We start from the raw sequence: 22,807 nt of genomic DNA on the forward strand, positions 1-22,807 counted from the left end.
AGATTAAAAAGAACAAAACTCACTTGCTAGTTGCTACACTCCATAAAAGAAGATTGCAAGAACAATTATTATGACCTCGGCTCATATGCATGTATAAATGTACGCCTATGTAATCTATTAAGCTGTCATTTGAATAAAAAACCTTTTAATACTCCTATTAAATTGTGATGTAAGAGTATAAAATACGAGAAAGCTAAATTGATTTGTTCCAATGTCCTTACCACTCAAAAATATAACATTAAAAAGTTATAAGAATTATAATAAAAACATATTTTAGAAATAAGAGTTTCTTTATAATAAAAATGACATAACACATTAGATAAAAACTAAAGCTAATATCTATTTTAATTATCATCAATTATAATAATAATCAAACGTGTCCGTTTAAATAAAAATGAGAAAAGATCTTAGTAAATAACAGTTATTTGTGAGGTTAATAAATCATCCTATTACATAATAGAGTGAGAATTTTGTCATTTTAATTTATTTTTTATTTATTTTAATATTATCTTTTTATTTTTTTTGGTGATTTAACAAATCACTTGAAATTTTTGTAAGTTGCAATGTAACATGTAATAGTACGTCATATTGTGTCAGCTAACATTAACTTTTACAGTGATATTAGTCCTTAGAGCACATGAATGATATGGACAGCTCAATGATATTCCTTTATCTTTCATTCTTATGTTTGATTAATTTATTCGTTTTACTTCATGTTTAACCTTAAAAGGTCTGGTATAATTGTTTATATTTGCTCAATTTTTATGATTAAGTATTACTAGTACATATACTCATCAAAACTACTACTAGTTATCTAATCAGACAAAATTTTTTTACAAATAATTTCACCGTGAGACGTATCGCCAAAATTGTAAATAAAGCATTGCTTAAAAAAAATCTTGTAAAATCACATCTCATATTTATAATTAGTAGTTTAAATTACAAAAAAAGCTCTTGAAAAAAAAAATTAATTTTTAACATACTTCATTAAAAATGATTTTATTTTATAACAACAATAAATTAATACAAATATAATATAAATGTACATATCAATAATAAGGGTGATTAGCGATTACTTACTTTCATCATATTTATAAACCTATGTATACAAGCATAGAGATTATCCATATAGCTCTTAAAATATAATTAAATATTTGTACAAAATAGCTAATTAATATGATATTATAATAAATTAACTTGATCGGAGTTAAAATGATTTATGTGAAATTTAAAATGGCTTTATAAAAACTTAAAACTTAAACAACATTTGTGGATTATAATGTTTGGAATATCCATAATTGACAAATACATTGCAATTACTTAGATAAATATTAACCTAAATTAAAGTAATACAACTTAAATGATTTTGTTTAATATCTTTACAAAACAATTTTTCTTGATTTATTTTCAATAAACAAGACTGTCTTACTAGATAGTAGTAGTGATTAGTAGCTCACACCTTACAAAATACAATTTATTTATAATTTTTATTAGTTGCAATAATTGAAAAACAATAAATTAGTCAAATGTTACTACTGAAGTAAATAAATAAATGAAGAAGTAGTACGCTAAACGTCTATGCATACCCAAAGCAATCGAGCTAATTTCCCATATAAATTGGTCATATGTTTTTATTCCAATGGAAGCTCTTTTAATAATATGCATAACATATTCACAAATTCTTAAAAGGAAATAATTTTATAATTTTATGGTGAGACTATTTTTATTGGGCTGATATATATATGTATATTTAACGTGTTGAAGTGATCACTTACAATATTAAAATAATCAATTATAATTTTGGGCTAACTATATGAGTCTATCTTATGATGAGATAATATTATACAAGCCGAGTTGTAGTATAATACACGACTTAAATACACATTTTTTATAATAAAAATGCTCTTTAATTATATACTACTCTACTTACCGCAAATCTAAAATACCTAGAAGATTTAATTTAAAATTTTACACTATACACCAATACTTAATTTGTCCGAATATTTTTTTTTACACTCTTTGAGTTTTTGTGGTTAGTAGATGAGATAAAATAAGTGAATTAGAAAAATATGCAAAATAAGATGAAAATAGAAAATAAATACTTATATTTATTTAAGTTAAAAAAGAGAATGTGAAATTATTGTTATTAAATTCACAGGAGTAGCAATTTTGAAAGAAGATGGAGTAATTAGTGCAGTCTGCAACCATCCTTCGAGTGATATGAACATGTGCAAGAGGGCCCACAGGCAATCAATTGCAATTGTTTGATCTTTACTTGGACTATTACTAAATTTCTCGTTTACTATTTTCAACCATGGAGGACTGAGTTTTAATGTGTCAATTACTTCAAGTGTTCCCTTGAATTTGATGTAATAATTTATTAATTTGTATTTATTAAATAAGAGCAAAAATTAAGTAGACACGGATTATAAATATTTATGAGAATAAGAGAGAAAATACATTTGTGGATAAGAAAATAAAAAAGTGCAAGATTAAATTTGATAAACAAATACCTCCTCCTATTCACCATAATTATCTCATTTCTTTATTTGGTGAAGTCATCTTAAATGTCTTATTTTTATTTTTGGTATTTTAACTTTGTCAATTTACCTTTATTAAACTTAACTTTTTCACGCCTTTACACTTACTAACCCCACTTTATTCCTATTTAAATTTAAAAACACTACATTTTTTACTTTCACATCTAGTCCCATTTGGCCACCTAAAATAATAAAAAAATCAAATGAGACACATTTCATGAATAGAAGGGAGTATAAATTAAAAGTGTGTCAAAATAAAAAATAGAAGGAATCCAAACTATCAATAAAAATCAAAAGTCACTACACAAATTTTGTATGTGAAGATCGCCTTATACACGGGTTAATTAGGTAACTAATACAAGTTATTAGCATATGATGATCTTCTTGTTTTGAGCTTATCTCACCGACAGACGATCTGACCTCAAGTTAGTATTGTATTTTCTTTTTTTAGTTGTGTTCAATTAGGGTACGATTGCAAACAAATTATTAGAGTGGAAAAAATGAAGAATATTACCTTGTATAAGAGTTGTATAGTAGAGAATCGAGTCTTGTCTCAGCTAAAGTAATTAACTTTTTCTTGATGTAAGATCTTAAGTTCAATTCTCACAAGGTCTTCCTTTCCCTCAATCTATCCTATAATCAACCCAAAAAAGTCAAATAATGGGTCATATAGTATAATAAGGTAAATTTTTAACTAAAAAAAGAAATGATATACCTTACACTTGATACTTTCTCCGTTTAATAATATTTGCTATGTTTTCTATTTTTATATGTTTCACAATATTTAATTGCTTCATTACTGTATACTTCATGTCATTAAGTAACTTAATAATTATCCTAATACATACTCCTAATTCATTATAATATTTAATTGCTTCATTACTATACACTTCATGTCGTAATTTAAAGACAATAATAATATTTTATTATGTATTAACAACTATGTAAAATTAAAATAAAGTGAATATGATATAACTTAGGGTAGATGAAAGTCAAATAAGAAAAATGATGCTAACTAAAAAATGGAGGAATATAATTATGCAATAATCAAGAGTTGAGGTTGAGGAATGATATGATGATATGAAGGGTTGTTTTCAATAGAGTAGGCCAAAAGCAAATGCAAGTCTATGAAAGGTGACTTTATGATGGTGAGGGGACCTTTTTTTTATGGATCACTTGCTACGGAAATTCGTTGGTGGCCACATTTCATTCTTGATGAAAGATATTAATACATTGATGTATACCAATTATTCCCTTTTTCATTCAATAATTTTATTTTCACTTGTCATTTAGAATTTAAAATACAATATTTGAAAATCATTTCACTTTGATTTGCAATGTGTATAATGTAACAATTCCAAATATCACGTACCTCCAATAAAAGATTCACATAAGTAATTATAACAAAATCGAAGTAAAATTGAGAATAAATTTTGTTATAGAAAAAAATAAAAAATAAATATAAATTTAGAACTTGAATCGAATTACATGATATATTATAGATTAAAGCTTAAAAATTTGGGGAAACTAACCAGTTGCATGAAATAGAAATGCATGATCGTCACCGAAGGACGGGAAAGAGAAGAGAAAATATAAATCAAACAAATAATAGTACAACATAAATTTTAATAGGCTAAGTTGATATCAAGTAAAAAAATCAACTAAGATAAAAATATATTCTAATAAATAAAATCCTAAAAATAGTAATTATATATATTCTATAGATCACAAATTATCAATTACTTCTTTTTGTTGACCTTAATAATTCCATTTGACAATGAACATTATTTATCGATGACTCTTAATTTGTATTTTATTCTTATCCTATAAGTCATATAACATAGTTGAATAAAATCTTGTTTAATTCGTTCAATACAAAAATTATTAATATTATTTTTTTATAATTTTTAATAATTACAATTAAAGGAATTAACGACAGAATTATTGTATTGTCAAATATGAAGAATCAAATGAGATTATTAGGGTAGATAGAAGGGAATAATAATAGGGGCATGTTGGTCCACTCAAACAATTCTTTAAGGTAAGATGACATGATTAGCCGAACCCGCAAATGTAGAAGGATAATAAAGTGGATTATTCAGTGACTTGCACGTTTCATAAATCGACACGTGTCTAATAACTCTCGGGTATTTTAAGGTTTCCTTGCTTATTTTTCTTGTTTCCTCCAAACTTGAACTTCCTGTACCCAATCCGACCCAATTCAATCCAACCCAATCCAATCAATCAATTGTACTCCAACACTCATCCCACACTTCAGACTCCAACCGTCAATCCGTCATACAAATATTGATTAGCTTAGCTACATTATGTTTAATTTTTGTAAAATTCACATCAGTTTTTAATTGTGATTTGTGTATGCATCAAAAATAAAATTAGAAATGGATATCTAGGTAAAATAATATGGATTTTGAATTCTAATTAGGGAGAATATATGTATGAATTTGATGTGCAGTGAGTGAATATGAGAATAAAAATTTTTACCTACCATAAAAAGTGAATATGTGGTGATATGAGATCTTATCCGGTCCTATCCACCTGCCACTCCTCGTAGCTTTTATTTTCCTAATCCTCCGTATCTTTAATTTTGCTACATTACTAAAATCGAATTGATAACTTTTTGTGTATTGTGTAATAAAATCAAAGGGACACCTCTAATTATTGTAATCAAGGATCCCGTAGTTAAAATCATAAATGCACCACTTATTTAGATTAAAAAAAAATTATTATCACTTACTCTGTTACTGAAATTTTGTATTTATACATATTTTTATTATATATATATAAAAAATCTCTCTAAGTGCATCATTCACACTCTATAAAATAGGAAAACCTTTTTCAGCATGCATGATGCTCTTCAGTAATAAAATAAGGGCTATTGAAGTTGAATTTACTTAATCCATTCAAACATAGGGTTTATTTATGTGATTTTAGGTGATGTAAGACAATTTAAATGATTGTTTTTTTTGTTATTTATCTTTGACCAATAACGTTTTTATCTTATACTCCTATTTTAATACATTTCTAGTTATCTTTTCATAAAAAATATTCTATTTAGGAAAAAACAAACTTATGAAATACATATCTTTGGTGTATTTGTTGAAGTTAAAATATCTTTATGGATCATGTTAGATTCAATTTGACGTATAATATTTTATCATAAATATTTTTTTAATGAAATAAATATATATAGATATTGAATCTCGATCGCATAGTTTAAAAATTATAAAAAAGTAAATATAACCTTTGAAAAATTAAAATTATCACGACATATATAGACTCTAGAGAAACGGCAGGTCAACACATGTGTTCAAGAGCACAATTAAAAAAAGAGGGGGAAATAGTCTTCAGGCAATATCGTGCCATCAGTGAATTTATAAGGATTGAATTAACCATTTAATTATGATTAAATAATTATATTAATACTTAGTTCTATAAGTACAAAAGTTTAATAGTGGATTTGATTTTGTACACAATAGAAAATGAATGTTAATACCCATTCTAATTTAAAGGATTAGGGTAACTACAGTATATTCAATTAATGGAAAAGCTATCAGCCATCAAATAAAACAGTAGTTGAGGCATCATTAAGATTATTAGGCTACTTAAAGAGTAACACTTATACTCAAATAGTCAAACTCATAGAATTATAAAGGGAAAATTAATCAAAGTTAAGATCATTTTTTCATTTTTTCATTTTGAAATTATAATTATAATTATAATTATAATTATTTTAATTATTTATAAGTCTTAAACATAAACATTTTAAGAGTAATACTTTTCATAAGTGTATGCTTAGCTTCTCCGTCCCTTTAAGTTTTCTATATGATTCAATTTAGTTTGTCATATTAATTTTGATTTTGTGTAGAAATTTTATCTTCACTTTTGTCAATTAATACCCACCCATTTTTTCTACCTTTTTATATCATTTACAATATATAATTTTTTGTCTTAATATCTAAGAATTATTTGCGAATCAAAATCTTAAAATTTTAGGTCTTTTGTAAAAACAGTCTTAATGCTTTTTTTGCAAATTATAATCACCAAAATGTCATTTGCTTATAGTGTTCAAGCCAAATCACAAGATTCTCACCATTTTAGTGGTTGAAATTTTAAGTTAAGTGGTCAGAATTCTTTAATTTGACTTGAATATCGTACACATTAATACTTTAATGATTGTAATTCAAAAAAACATTAAAATTATAATTCATAAAACCCTAAATTTTAAGGTTATTATTTATCACAAATTATTTAATCAAACCAAAAATTAAATTTATGGCAAACTCAAGAAATATAAGTACCTTCTACTTCTAATGTAATGACCACATCGATTGATCAATAAGCTCAATACATCTTACCTAAGACAAGTTCAAGAAAAACTAAAAAGACATCGATCTTCTTAATTATTACTCCTACAAGTTAGTATGACATTATTACTTCTTTTCCTCCCACCCAAAAAAATAAAAAAATCTACTAGTATAAATTATTAATTAACCTACAAAATGCTATGATTATAATTCTACATCAAAAAGCTACCTCCTTTTTTTCATTTCTTATTTACATAAAAAAGAAAAAGAAAAATCATGAGCATCATATTCAAAGAAGCCATCTTTCTTATTATTTGGACAAACCAAAGAAAAAAATTGAGTCTTGAGAGAGAAACTAGAGAGAGAAACTAGAGAGAGAAAGTAAGAAAATGGGAAGAGGAAGAGTAGAATTGAAGAGGATAGAAAACAAGATCAATAGACAAGTAACCTTTGCAAAGAGAAGAAATGGGCTTTTGAAGAAAGCTTATGAACTTTCTGTACTTTGTGATGCTGAAGTTGCTCTCATCATCTTCTCCAATAGAGGAAAATTGTATGAATTTTGCAGTAGCCCTAGGTAATATATATACTAATATTTTATTAGTTTATTTTTATTACTAATATTTGAAATTAATTATAATTTCAAAAAATCATTTTTATTACTAAAAATATTTAATTTTTATCAATAAAGTTTACTCCTTTTTGGGTTTTTTTCCCCATAAAATTTTGGTATGAATTTGTAAGGATCTTGAGAAATAAGAAGGGAAAGATGGGCATAGGTTTCCATTTTGGAGAATGTCTCAGTGTTTTTAGCAGTTTTTTTGTGTTTAGCTTATATTTGTATATATTTTTATGGGAGTTTGGTTCTCTTTCTTTTTATTTTATTAATTTTTTTCCTTAAAAATTTTCATTTTTGTGTGTTGGGTTTAATTTTAGCATTAGATCTGTTTCCTTGTAATATTTGTACTCTGTTTGGTTTTACCAACAATAGCTTCAACTTCACAAACTTCTTTTTAGGTTTTTTTGTTCCATCTTTCTGCAAAAACTAAACTGGGCATTAGCTTTATCAAGCTTCTTCGTTCCTTTTCTTCCCTTACCAAGCTTCATCCTTTTCTTCTATTATAAATCCAAATTCATTATTTTTATTTTCCCATTTTATTATTTTTTAAGATCTTGGTTGTCAAGTCATTTTTCTCATTGGTTTATTTTTTTAAAGTTGAGAATAGAGCATTATTCACTGGGCCCAATTTTTTATTTTTATATTTTTTTTGTTCTTTTAGGGTTTCTTTATTATTCATCCTAGGTTTTGGGTAATCTTTAATTAAATGATTACTCAATTATAAATTGGGATTTGGTCATCTTATATTTTACTAATCTTTCTTGGGTTTTAATTAAAAAGTGCTTAAAAGCTAGATTTGGGGGTTTTTATTTTTAAATTTTTATTCATTTTATAATAATTGCTGCAAAAATCTTCAGTTTTTTATCCCTAGGGTTTTTGATTTTCTGGGTTTAGATTTTCAGTGCTATATCTCCATAGATCTGAGATTTACGAAACTATTCATTATTTTTTGTGTAAATTGTTACCTTCTTAGAAAGATTAGATCTACATATAAACCCAATGGATTTTCATAATAAATCCAAATTGAGTTGCTTGATTATTTTCTGGATTTTAAGACTGTCTTTAACCTTTTTTTGTTTCTTGAAATGACAATTTAAAATAACATTAAAATATCTATGTTTTGGGTTTTGTGATGCCTCATCTTATCATATTTTTAGCATTTTTTCTGAAAAATTTATGTTTGATATATTATAAGATCCATTTGGTTAGTCTCTGATATGAAATCATCAGTCTTTAGTACTCCTATTTTTTTGATAAAAGTTCATAAATGAGTTATCATCAAATTATGCTAAATATCATAAAGGTAAAAGGAGATTAAAGTATGAGTTTATTTCTCATTTGTGTGTAAACTTAAAGCTAAACATGTACTTCTCTTATGTCTTCAACAATGACATCAGGCTCTTGTCTTATTTTTTTCGGTGATTTCTTCATCCTTTTAGAAGATCTTTTAGTGCAAGAAAAAATCTAACAGTTTTAGCATATACTCTTTTGTGTCTTTAAATTTGTATCTCAAATCAAAATGAAAGCTTTTTAATTCTACAGCATATTCAAAGGAACATAATGATTAATGATTATCACATTTACTTCTTTGTCCCTTTTACTCTCGTTCAGGGCTGACCCTGAGTTTCGAGAGGCCCAAAACAAGATAATAATTATGGGCCTTTAATTATTTCATAGAAGTGAAAGAGTACGTAGAAATCTCAAAATTAGATAAATATGAATTTTTGTTAGGCTTATTCTAGATTTTTGGAATGTGCCTGAGGCTCCTCTTTACGCCTCATAGGGCCAACCTTGCTCTCGTTATGCCTTTGAATTTGTTATATATTAAAATAGTTTTTAAATCGCACTGGGTTAAATAGAAAATTAAATGAAATGGAGGAGTATTATAAATTCCTCACATACCCAAATTTTTGTGGTGGGTTATATATTTGGATCTAAGCTTATTTTTGAGCAAATTATTTGTCATTTTTCCTTGGAACTCATGGGAATTTGAGCTACATATCTGTTCAATCTTCATTATTTTATTTGCTCACTCTATATTCTACTTCAATTGCTTCACCTCTCATGCTTTCCCTTTTAAAGTGATTATCATTTTGATATTGTGTACTTAAAATTAGCATCATATAAATCAATATGTTATTGGAGCTCACATTTTAATATTTCATGTGTATAGAACTTAAGTGCTTGATTTGACTATTTTATGAAAAATTTTAATGTTTTTTTTTTTTTATCTGAGTGAAGTATTTAAATCTCATGTTCTTGTCAAATGCTAAGAGTTCAACACAAATATTTGAGATTAAGTGAAGAGTAACCAAAACACTTCCTCTCCACATGCATTTTTGGTCCTTAGCAAGCATTAACATACCACTAAACTAGTGAAAAAAGCTTATTAACATGATGGTGAGATTTGGATGGAAAATTCGTCTTTGTCTCCTTTCTCTTGTATCCTTCTTTTCTTTTTCTTCTTTTTATAAACACACTCTAATTATAATTCGATGAGTGTCATTAATTCTTCAGATAAGTCAAAGCTTTCTTGATTAACCAAATACTGCAATTTAACTCAAAAAGTTCTCACATATTTGAATCAAATGGTGCTATTCTAGAAGAACGGAGGCAATATATAGTTTTAAGAATTGCTATATAATATATAAAGCTCGCCTTGGAAATGAATTCATCATTACTCCTCAATCTCACTGAGATTGTTACATTTGATCCAAAAAACTATCACATTAAAGTCAAATGTAGCAGTATGTAGCAGTATATATTGGTACGGATGAGTATCTTTAGATTCTGTTTATATCAGCTTAAATTACGTACTCATAATCTTTAAAATATTCCATGTAGCAGTATGCTGAAAACTCTAGAGAAGTATCAAAAGAGCAACTATGGAGCCCCTGATCACAACACTGTCTCTTCTAGGGAGGCCCTGGTATGTATGCTGTTTATGTAGATAACATTTATCATCATTAAATTTGCTGCTTTTATTTTACATTTCAGCATATATAAAGTATGAATCCTATATATTAATTAACATACCTTTTAATTTGTATCACCAAGAAAATGACTGGTAAACCCTCCTATGTGTAGAGGATTAATTTAATATATTACTATGGATAAGGTTGTATACATTGATCTCTCAAACGTGTTAAGGTGACATCTACTTGACATATAGAGTGATATACTTTACGATGAATTTAAATTGATAGAATATATAATATATTTTCAAGTTTCAGACTTTTGATTGTGTTGATTTCTTGATATAGTTGTGCATTTTGGTTTATTTATCATGTTGTATCACTAGGATAAGGTTGGATGTCTTGAATGAGTTAAGTTGGAATCTATTAAATGTTCGGACTAATTTAACTTAGGATGAATATATATATGGTGTGAATTGAATTCAAACTAGTAATCTATGTATTTATTTTGGTGTATATATCATGTTGTATCACTAAGAATAAGGTTGCGTATTTTCAATCTCAAAAATGTGTTATGGTGATATCTACCTGATATTGGAATATTTAACTTATGATGAATATATATAGCGTGGATAGAATTCTAACTCATACTCTATACATTTATTCTAGTGTGCTTCTAATCTTTAAACGTGTTATGGTGGCATCTACTTGACATAAAAACTAATTTAACTTAAGACGAATTTAATTGGTGGGATGGAATTCTAACTCATAATCTATATTTTTATTTTAGTGTATAATATTTCATGATGTATCATTAGTTGCACAGCTTTAATCTCTCAATCATGTTACGGTGGGATCTACTTGACTTCGGCACTGATTTAACTTATGATGAATATAAATGGTGTGGATAGAAATCCAACCATATCAAAGTGATATTAACGACTAGTCACTAGCATCATCATCATACCTAGTGTATCCGATCCCTTTCATAAAAAACTATGGTCAGGGTTTGGGAAGGGAAAGAAGGCGGCAATTCATACCCATATAAGAAAATGCAGCCAAAGAATCCCTTGACTCAAAAGATCAAGAGATGTTCCTGCAATGAAAAGATTGGGTAAAGCTGAGGCTAGCTCCGCAAGTCTGTTTCTTAGTCACTAACAACAACGTACACTATTTCGTTACTCCAAAATCGTTGACTTACTATCATTTAGGATGAGTTTCGGAGGTCTGATGTACACAATCTTACCTTTATTAGCAATAACAATGAAATTGTTTTCAATGATTCTTGGTATGATCTAGCAATTGCTTTGATTTATATATGATTCCTTTCAATCCAATGTAGAAACTTTATATCTTATCTAATGAAATTCACTGATATTATTTATCATTGATTGTTATGAAGGAAATAAGTAGTCAGCAGGAGTATCTAAAGCTTAAAGCACGTTATGAAACCCTGCAGCGCCAACATAGGTAAGATGAAGCTACATCTAAAAAGTTCTTGCAAAATTGCAAGGCCGACCCTTATCTTTTCAGAGCCCTGTGCAAAATTTTAAACTAGGTCCCTTTTAAATAAAAATCTGTACATGGTTAAGTTAAACCCAATAAACACATATCAAAAACATGTAAATAAGAAAAAGCTTTATCTATTATATCTTGTGATTTTTAATAGTTGCCACAGTTATTATAGCAAACAATGTTCATCAACTGCTCTTATTTGACATATATACATATTTTTTATGTATAATGTAAGATATAGTCAAGTGGAATTTTATTTTATACGTCTTAATACATATTTTCATAATATAAACTTTTTAGAATTTTTTAACATATAAAATTAGAGATATTAAAGATTAAAATTATGCATTGAATAGTGTGAAAAATAAAAATATAGTCACTATTAAAAGCCAGAAAAAGTATTATTCATGTAGAAAAGTCGAGAGTTGGAGTTACTATGTCGAATTTTTTAATATTATTTTTGTAAATATGAGATTATGTGCAAAGGCTAAAGACATGATATATTGTTGCATGCATTAAGGAATCTCCATGGAGAGGATCTGGGTCCTTTAAGCAGCAAGGATCTTGAGGCTCTTGAAAGGCAGCTTGATATGTCACTGAAGCAGATCAGAGCAATGAGGGTAACTCGATCAATTATCAATACTTTTATATGACTTTAAGCTTCTCTTCTAAATCAACGGAACTTGGGGAAGTCTATATAAAGGTTTTGTGATTAGAGAATTTGTTTGATAAAAGAATAATTTTAAAAAGTTTTCAAATATTTATATTTTTGCTTTTTGAATTATAATAAATTAACTCAAAATTGCATATATTTGACCTTTAAATTCTGTCGAAATTAAAGTTTTGGTATATATTATTTAATAATATAATTGAAATATAAAGTATTTGCTTTTAAAGCTACACAAATCTTACAAATTGACAAAAAATGACTATCTAGATTGAAACATAGCTAATGGTTTTAAGTATGTACAATAAACCTAATTGCTTAAGCGCTAAAATATAAGAAATGTCGCATTATATATCAAGTATTTTAAGATCAATTTAGGTGGTTTAAGATTTTGATATGAAACTACACTTTATGAATTCAATGGCCAATAATAGTTTATATGTGCATATTAGAAATTTGTCAATTTTTAGTACGCTATAATACTTATGTCACATGGTCTTCCCTGGTAAACAATACCTAACCTTTGCTTTACAATCTTTTCCTTGCAGACTCAATTCATGGTGGATCAACTTACTGAACTTCAAAAGCAGGTAACTAATGGTTTTTAGGATTCGCCTTGTAAATCATTCTGAGTTGGGTGTAAATTATTTGGTTAAAAAACGAAAATCCAATTAACAAATAAGATTTTTTTTTTTTTTTTGATTTTTAGTTTTGATTTGATTTCCTTTAAAAAACAAAAAAATTTAAATCAAAATTTAAGTGCTTATGTTAAGAGAATGTGTTAAAAAAAATATTTGAGCTTCATCGTAACTTTGGAATTTGGTTTAATTTAAATGCTTTGAACTTTGAAGTAATTTAAACTTTCATTCATATATTTTTTATACTTAATGTAAAAAAAGTTTTAAAAATAAATGGTGTAAGAGCTTAAAACAAATTGATAGTTTATTTCTGATGCAGGATCATATGCTTAATGAAGCAAATAGGAATCTTAAGCAAAGGGTAGGTTATATTTTGCCGGTACGATACACCTAATTTCTTATTATTACTTCCTTTTGAGTTGTATAATGTTAAAATAATCTAGAAAAATCTAGGATTTTAATTAAATATAAAAATATCTAAACTAAAGAATTAAAAAATAAAAATATCTAAGATAATATAATGGAAGATCCTAGAAAAGTAATTAAAAAAATAAAAATATCTAAGATATTTTAGTAAACTTGCACTATAAATACCCATTGATGTAATCAATTTTTTGTGCAATGAAGAACAATATTCATTCTACATATTCACTCATCTTCCTCTCCAAATAAATCCATTCACTATTTTACCATCTAAATTTTTTCTACATTTGGTATCAAGAGCTAATTAAAACCAAGACCTCCAAACAACCTAAACACATTAACCAACATACTCCACAATAAAATAAACCTCTAACCACAAAATAAAAAATGACCTCAACCACTAATTACCCCCAAGTTAATTGGGTTCCCACATTTAAGGGAGAAAAATATGAACAATGGGCTATGCAAATGAGGTCAATATTTATCTCCCAAGATTTATGGGAATTAGTACAAGAAGGTTACGAGCAACCACCCAAAGATGACACTAAAGAGTCATCTTGGGATGAAACAAAAATAAAACAATATAAACAAAATAGGATAAGGGATAACTATGCCCTATCTCTATTATATCGTGGAGTCGACGAGGCAATACTTACAACGATCATGTCTGCAAAAACAGCTACGGAGGCTTGGAGGATCCTGGAGACAAAATACAGAGGTTCCGAAGAGGTAATTCTTTTTAAACTCCAATCACTATGGAGAGAATTTGATAATCTATTAATGGCAGAAAATGAAACAATACATTCATTTTTTGACTGAGTCACTAATATAGTTTATCAAATAAGATCAAATGGTGGTAAAATAGAAGATGAAAATGTGATTCGAAAAATATTAAGGAGTCTTTCACAAAAATATAACATTATTGCCACAACAATAGAAGAAGTTAACAAGAAAAATTTATCTCAATTAAGTATGCCCGAATTAATGGGATCACTACTTGCACATGAAGATAGATTAAAAAGATTTAACGAAGAACCACTAGAACAAGCATTTCAAGCTAAATTAAAATTTTCTAATGGTGAAAATAAAAATAGTCATTGTAAAAATTATGAAAAAGGACAAACATCAACTAATAGTAGCAAGGGGAGAGGAAATTTTAAAAATCAAAGGAGTCGATTAAATAATCAAACTGACCTTTATTGTAAATTATGTAAGAAAACTAACCACAATACTAATGATTGTCGGTATAAATGTAAGAGGTGTAAAAAACACTCTCACCTCGAAAAAGATTGTTGGTATCGACAAAAAGAAGCAAATTATTCCGAAAATAATAATTTCGGAGAGCAAATATTTTACACTGGATTAAATGCACAAGAAAAAGTAAGTGACATATGGTATATTGATAGTGGTTGTTCAAACCACATGACCGGCAATAAAAATTATTTTGTCACTCTTGACGAAAATGTTAAAACACACATCACACTTGGCGACGGTAAAAAAGAAGATGTCGCCGGAAAAGGAACAATTGTCGTTAAAACAAAAAATGGATCATCAAAATTAATTCATGAAGTTTTTTATGTTCCCGGACTTGCACAAAATTTATTAAGCGTAGGCCAATTAATTAAAAAAGGATATATGGTTAAATTTGAGAATAACAAATGTCAAATCTATGATAAAAATAAGGGTCAGATAATAACAACTGTTGAAATGGCTCCTAACAAAATATTTCCATTAAAATTGCCATTTGAAGAAAAATTGGCTTTAAGCTCAATAAATGATGAATCCACCTTTTGGCATTTGAGATTCGGGCATCTAAATTTTAACAGTCTAAAACTATTAAAACAAAAAGAAATGGTAATTGGACTACCATCAATAAAAAATGAAAGAAAAATTTGTGAAGGCTGTATATATGGCAAGATGCACAGATTGTCATTTCCTACTGCACCTTGGAGGGCCAAGGCTCCTCTAGAGCTTGTTCATGCAGATATCTGGGGTCCTACCAAGAATCCGTCTCTTAGCGGAAAAAGATATTTTCTTCTGTTCGTAGATGACTACTCCCGCATGATGTGGGTATATTTCCTGGAGAAAAAATCGGAAGCTTTTTCCCACTTCATGGAATTCAAAGCCCTCACAGAAAATCAAAGTGGGCATTCTCTTAATATTCTTAGAACAGATCGTGGCGGAGAATTTACAAGCAACGAATTCAACAACTTCTGTAAGAAGCATGGGATTAAAAGAGAACTTACAGCAAGGCGTACACCACAACAAAATGGTGTCGCGGAAAGGAAAAACCGCACTATAGCAGAGATGGCTCGCAGCATGATGCAGGGTAAACATCTACCCAAAGGATATTGGGCCGAAGCTGTTCACACGGCAGTATATATCCTCAATAGATCTCCCACAAAAGCAGTTAGGGATTTAACGCCATATGAAGCCTGGCACAAGAGAAAGCCAAGAGTAGAACACCTCAAAGTGTTCGGATGCGTAGCTTATGCCCACATCCCAAAGGAGAATCGGGAAAAGCTCGACGAGAAGGGAGAAAAATGCATATTCATTGGATACAGTCACGAAACAAAAGGATATCGCCTTTACAAGCCTGAATCTAAACAATTAATCATCTCTAGAGACGTAATTTTCGACGAAGCAGCCGAATGGACGTGGAAAAAAAAAGAAACTGAAGCTCGCGAAGGAGATACTCTCCTAAGAGATCCAAGTGAAGAAGACGGAGCAGACCAACCAACAAACCCATCATCTCCGAGTCCAAGTACACCTGAAAGTACAAGATCATTCCCAAGCTCAAGAAGCCAAACATCACGTTCAACTCCTCAACCTCAAGAAGCCCGAAGATCAACACGAGATCGGCAACCGCCATCATGGTTACAAGATTACCATTGTGACCAAGCAATGATGGCTCTCTTCTCTAGTGAGCCACAAACATTTCAAGAAGCAGCACAAGAAGAAACCTGGATTGAGGCTATGAACGAAGAAATCAAAATGATTGAGAAGAATCACATATGGAAACTCGTAGACAAACCACAAGATAAGGAAGTCATCGGACTCAAGTGGGTCTACAAGGTGAAACATAATGATGATGGCTCCATCAACAAGTACAAAGCAAGGCTCGTAGCAAAGGGATATGCGCAACAACCAGGAATCGACTTCAACGAAACATATGCACCAGTTGTCCGCATGGAGACAATCAGAACAGTCCTGGCATTAGCAGCACAGCATCAGCTACCAGTCTTTCAACTCGATGTCAAATCAGCATTTCTAAATGGAGAACTCGAAAAGAAGTGTACGTCGAGCAACCGCAGGGATACGTCATCAAAGGCCAAGAAGACAAAGTACACCGCCTTCGAAAAGCTTTGTACGGACTCAAACAAGCACCCCGAGCGTGGAACAGCAACATCGACAATTATCTTCTCCAGCATGGTTTCATCAAGAGTCCGAGTGAACCTTCACTATACATCAAGACACAAGGTAACAACTTTCTCATTTTATGCTTGTACGTGGATGATCTAATCTATACAGGCACACACCCAACGATGATCGAAGAATTTAAAAAGGCTGTGATGAAGGAGTACGAGATGACAGACCTTGGTACAATGAAATACTTCCTTGGCATACAAATCAAACAAAGCCCAGGAAAAATATTTCTATCACAAGAGAAATATGCAGAAGACCTTCTCAAGAAATTCAACATGGGTGAATGTAAACCGCTGGCTACACCAATGGCAATTAATGAGAAGTTATCAAAGTACGATGGCAAACCAAAAGTCGACGGAGCAATGTATCGAAGCTTGGTCGGCTCTCTTATTTATCTCACACATACAAGACCAGATATAGTCAACGCTGTCAGCATCGTATCTAGGTTCATGAGTGAACCGAGCAAGGATTATCTAACAGCAGCAAAGAGGATTCTCAGATATATTAAGGGAACAAAAAGCTATGGGATCATGTACGAAACTGAAAAAGATTTCAAGCTCACAGGATACACCGATAGCGACTGGGCTGGAAGCGTGGATGATAGAAAAAGTACAAGCGGGTACGTATTTCAGCTTGGAAACAAGGTGGTCTCATGGTCATCAAAAAAACAGGCGACAGTAGCTTTATCATCAGCAGAAGCAGAGTACATTGCAGCAACAAGTGCAGCACGTGAAGCAGTCTGGCTGAGAAGGATATTAATCGATCTACAACATAAGCTAGAGACACCAACAACAATGTTCTGCGACAACATGTCAACAATAGCAATGACGAAGAACCCAGTGTTTCATAGTAGATCAAAACACATCGAGATACGACATCACTACATTCGTGAGTTAGTAGACAAGAAAGAGATCGAACTACAATTCTGCAAGACGGGGGAGCAGCTCGCAGACATTTTCACAAAACCCATATCAACTGATAAATTTATCGAGTTCAGAAGACAACTTAGAATTCAAGATTTTTCAGATTAGGGGGAGTGTTAAAATAATCTAGAAAAATCTAGGATTTTAATTAAATATAAAAATATCTAAACTAAAGAATTAAAAAATAAAAATATCTAAGATAATATAATGGAAGATCCTAGAAAAGTAATTAAAAAAATAAAAATATCTAAGATATTTTAGTAAACTTGCACTATAAATACCCATTGATGTAATCAATTTTTTGTGCAATGAAGAACAATATTCATTCTACATATTCACTCATCTTCCTCTCCAAATAAATCCATTCACTATTTTACCATCTAAATTTTTCCTACATATAAGACATAGAGTAAAAATACGATAATGGTCGAGATTGCGCTAACAAAACGGTAATGCGTTTATTGTAACGCCTATAAATCGGTCATAAAATATCCCTTGATACGACCCAAAACGCATTTTTTATACCTTTACATATATCGCTGAAAGGTTTATTATTTTAAAAATCTTTACAATGCGACCTTATTTTATAGTACGTTATATGAGTTTCAAGATATCCATATTTGAAACGAAATGCTACATTTTTTTAGAATTTCGAATGGTGATGCTATTAATTAAAAGGTGGTAACAAAAATGAATTTTGGAGTTTTTTTTTTTTTTTTTTTTTTTGAGATGTGGTATGTGACAATGAAGCTCATTATTAATCATGTGTTTTTGTTTTCAATGTCCATTATTAAGTAATACCATCTTTCTAATTGGTGATAGACAAAAATGAATTTATGTTTAAAATATCTTAGAGTTTTAACTAACAGATTAAGATTCTTGTTAAGTGGGATTCTTGATTAATTCAAAGCTATGAATACATAGCAAATCCTTAGATTTTAACTCTGAACTTAAGCCGATGATTTTAGCCTAATTATTTATAAGCTTATATAAAGTTTTTGCACTAGGGGAATTATAATTGTAAATAATGTATATAATACACTTTTTCGCTCATATGTTATAAAAGTTACCGGTTTTCAAATAGCTATAAAGTTTTTTTAGATGGTTTGGATTGAATCTTATACTTGCATTCCTTTGAATTTGAAATACTCTTAGAATCGATATAAAAGTTGCTAAATAAGTGTGTCAAACTTAAAAGAAGAACGATCATGAAGCTAAATTTTAATGCAAGAATAGGTCAATTGACTAGACTTTAATTATTTAAGAGACCAAAATTTATAAAAATTTCTTATAAAAATAATAAAAGGAAAAATTCAATAATTAGAGAGTTGTGGCCGATTGCAACATCCCCGAGCTCTGCCTATAAAGAAAGAAAAGGGAGAAATATAAAAATGAAGGGTAGTAAACTGAAAATGTATGCTTAAAACCTACTGTTAAAGCACAAAAATTAATTTTATATTTTTGTTGTTAAATTTTTCTTGATTAATCGAAAGGGTAGTAAATTAATTTTATATTCAGAGTCCTAATTGTTGATTATATGGTTGAAGTATCGTAATAAATTTTATATATATATATATATATATATATATATATATATATATATATATATATATATATATAAATTTAAAGCTCTCTTATTTAACAGCATAGAATTTTTTTATATCTAATTACATGTCTACGTATATCATTTGAAATGAAAGGTACAAGAAATATGTTACATAACGAACAACTACTATAAGCATAAACTTATAATTGAAAGATGTACATTATATATATATATATATATATATATATATATATATATATATATATATATATATATATATATATATATATATATATATATATATATTTCCTGATGTGTTGATTTAAATGAATTGATACAGTTGATTGAAGCAAGTCAAGCAAACTCTCTTCAATGGAATATGCAAGATGTTGGTTATGATAGACAACCTGCCCCACCTCATGATGATGCCTTCTTTCACCCTCTAGAATGCGAACCAACTCTGCACATTGGGTATGTCCTTTTGTATTTTGTATTAATTACCGATAGAGGGTTGAGACTTAAGACTTAAGTGTACGCAACCTTTATCTCTCGATAGTATAATAAAGAGATAGTTTTAGATCCTTGGTTCTGATCGACCCTTGGTAGTAAGTAGTAACCATCACCTGCAATTTCACCACCTACAGGTAAAGAAGTGGGATTACTATATACCTACTACTTATTTCCAAACAGCTCGTCTTGTATGACACTGTCTGACTATGAGACGGATCTACATAATTCACCCATTTCTTTAAGTGATTATTTTAAGACTATAAAAAATGAACTTTAAAATTGTAAGAGATCAATTTAAGGTTATAAGTGATCATTTTACAATAAATATATACATTGGGCCGGTCCAATAGAGATAATCTCATAATGATATGCTCTCATTTGAAAATTTGTGATTTCTAAAAGTGAATCGAATTCAAATTAAATTATATTTTATGGGTTTGCAGTTACCAGCCTGATCCAGTAGCTGCGGCTGCAGCAGCTGCAGCGGCCGCAGTAGGAGCGGGAGGAGCTAGTTGTGTCAACAATTTCTTGCCAAATTGGTTACCATGAACATCAATATCCACGAATTTGGCTAATGTAATCTGATCTGATATGGCATGTTCTACTCATTATGTGTGTGTTTTGTGAGTGAGAATTGAGAACCCAGAATATTTGCTGTTATATTTTTGCAGTTTGCATAAACTTTGTCTGTAACAGGAACAATTGCTAGCAACATTGCCTTCTTAACTGAAGCTTTTGTATATCATTAATATGTATAAGTATTGTTGTAACAGATTTTAGTAATCAGTCTTTTGGATCTTATTATCTTTCAGTCTATTTATAGCTTACTCAAATTAGAAAGCATGGAGTATCGAGTTTTTCTTAGTCGGATCATGTACCATAATTTTTTATAAGGTTTTGGATTTAATTTTTATTTTCCCCTTAATCTAACCTATACTCAAAAAAAATTAGAAAGCATGAAAAGTCCAATTTTTTACAAAAATATATTTGAAAAAAGATATGGTTTATGATAGAGTTTAGTTAAGTTAATTAATAATCAATTAAAACTTTCTTAAATTGGTTCATTGATATGGTATATTTTGAGACGACAACTATTGAATTTAGTATGAAATAGTTGGAGTTTGAATAACAAAATAAATATCAACATATTCTTTTTAGCTTAATGTTAGTGTATAACAATTCATCATCCTTGTATTTATAAGAGAATTTTAAGTTTTATTTTACACAATATTTTTAACTAAAATGGTTTCATAATGACATTAATTAATTTGATTGGTTTATGTGTGTACATATAGCCTAAACGGACTAATAATATGAACCCGTTTCATCGTGAAATAGTTTCATATAAGATGAATTGTTCATTTTAAAAGAATTCTAATTTTTCTCGTAATATAAGATTAGACTTAACTAAACAACCTCCTAAATCCTAATATTAGGCTTTTAAAAAGTTCTCAAATTTTATTTGCTCAATAAAATTTTTAAAATATTATCAATCAATTTAATAAAATCAATTTTTGATAGATAGTGTTTGAAAACATATATTTCATTTTAAATTGTAGATACAATTATGAAATTATAAATGAAGAAATTGATAATGATAACGTTTGGAATGTTATTCTCAAATTCCTAATTTTGACTATGAGTGCTTTTTAAAATAATTGTGAAATTAATTTAAATTTTATTTTTTTCTTTCATGAGCAAATTTTAAATTCTTAAATGAAATCATTATTTTCAAACGTAGCATGATTTTCTTAAAACTTTGTAAATAAGAATTACAACGATAATTTTTCTATCTCTAGATGAAACGCTATAAATAAGGAGTTTAGATTCTTATAATATGTTTGAGATTGCTTATTTAGCCCATATAAAAGAGACTTCTCTCCATGAGATCTTATACAATAATTTGTGTACTTAAATTCCATTAGAAACAACGGCAGCATGGAAAGAAAGAGAAAAAAAAGACTATGGAGCAACAGAAAATACTTTTATGACAAATCGTTATTATAGTTAAATTTAAAAACAAGAATTCTCATGTGGGCCAATATAGGATAATTAATCGAACACAAAAACATGGATGCGACTAAATTTGGGTTGGCATAATTCCCCATCTAACAACATTTTAATTTTTTGGATATTTATTAATTTTGATTTTAAAGGTATCAATTCTAAAAATTGATACCTTTAAGGTCAAAATTAATACCTTTAAGATTAAAATTGAAAAATGCCCAAAAAATGAAAAAAAATTTAAGGTTATTACACGCGCGAATTGAACCGGTCCAAATTAACGGTCTCATTATAATGTCATCTTGTCCAAGACCAGCTGTTAATCGAAACCCGTGAGACTCGTATTAGGAACTATACAAAGCCCAAAAACATAGCCCAAAATTCTTTGAAATACACAAATTTTCAAATGAGGGATTGTCAGTTTGAAAGATGATTCTTTCGTAAGCGGACCAATAGATTTAAAAAAAACAAAAGTCACTTGTTGCACGTATTTATATTATGTTAAGTATGTGAAGCAGGCGTGGAGCAAAATTTAACAAATTTTTTTGAAGGTCGGTGCGATTTCAAAAATTATGATATTTTCTAACAAGTTTGTATCTTTAAACACATAACATATACTACAAAATTTAATGTTGAGATCCCAAAATTTTCGGGTCCCTGTGCAGTCGAACATGTTAAACATGCTCATAACCTCTCTTGATGTGAAGTAAATGTTTATAGTATGTGAAATAAATGTTTATGGTATGTGTGGTAGGTGTT

The 22,807-nt window shown here is 28.9% G+C and overlaps 1 protein-coding gene across 4 annotated transcripts; it reads left to right on the top strand.

Annotated features, from left to right (window-relative positions):
- The first annotated feature begins 6,991 nt into the window (after positions 1–6,991).
- Positions 6,992–20,823, top strand: LOC130820626 (agamous-like MADS-box protein MADS4). Of its 4 annotated transcripts, none has more exons than XM_057686069.1 (8): positions 6,992–7,439; positions 10,326–10,410; positions 11,799–11,866; positions 12,432–12,531; positions 13,127–13,168; positions 13,536–13,595; positions 19,875–20,005; positions 20,488–20,823. In XM_057686069.1, the coding sequence occupies exons 1-8, from the start codon at positions 7,255–7,257 to the stop codon at positions 20,591–20,593; spliced, it is 777 nt and encodes a 258-aa protein (XP_057542052.1). In that variant the 5' UTR covers positions 6,992–7,254; the 3' UTR covers positions 20,594–20,823. The 4 variants fall into 4 exon arrangements, with proteins under 4 accessions (XP_057542052.1, XP_057542054.1, XP_057542053.1 ...); XM_057686071.1 differs by having other exon boundaries at positions 6,996–7,439; positions 13,536–13,577; XM_057686070.1 differs by having other exon boundaries at positions 7,000–7,439; positions 10,329–10,410.
- The last annotated feature ends 1,984 nt before the right edge of the window (positions 20,824–22,807 follow it).

The sequence above is a fragment of the Amaranthus tricolor genome, chromosome 8, assembly GCF_026212465.1.
Source record: "Amaranthus tricolor cultivar Red isolate AtriRed21 chromosome 8, ASM2621246v1, whole genome shotgun sequence".
In the NCBI taxonomy this organism is placed as follows: domain Eukaryota; kingdom Viridiplantae; phylum Streptophyta; class Magnoliopsida; order Caryophyllales; family Amaranthaceae; genus Amaranthus; species Amaranthus tricolor.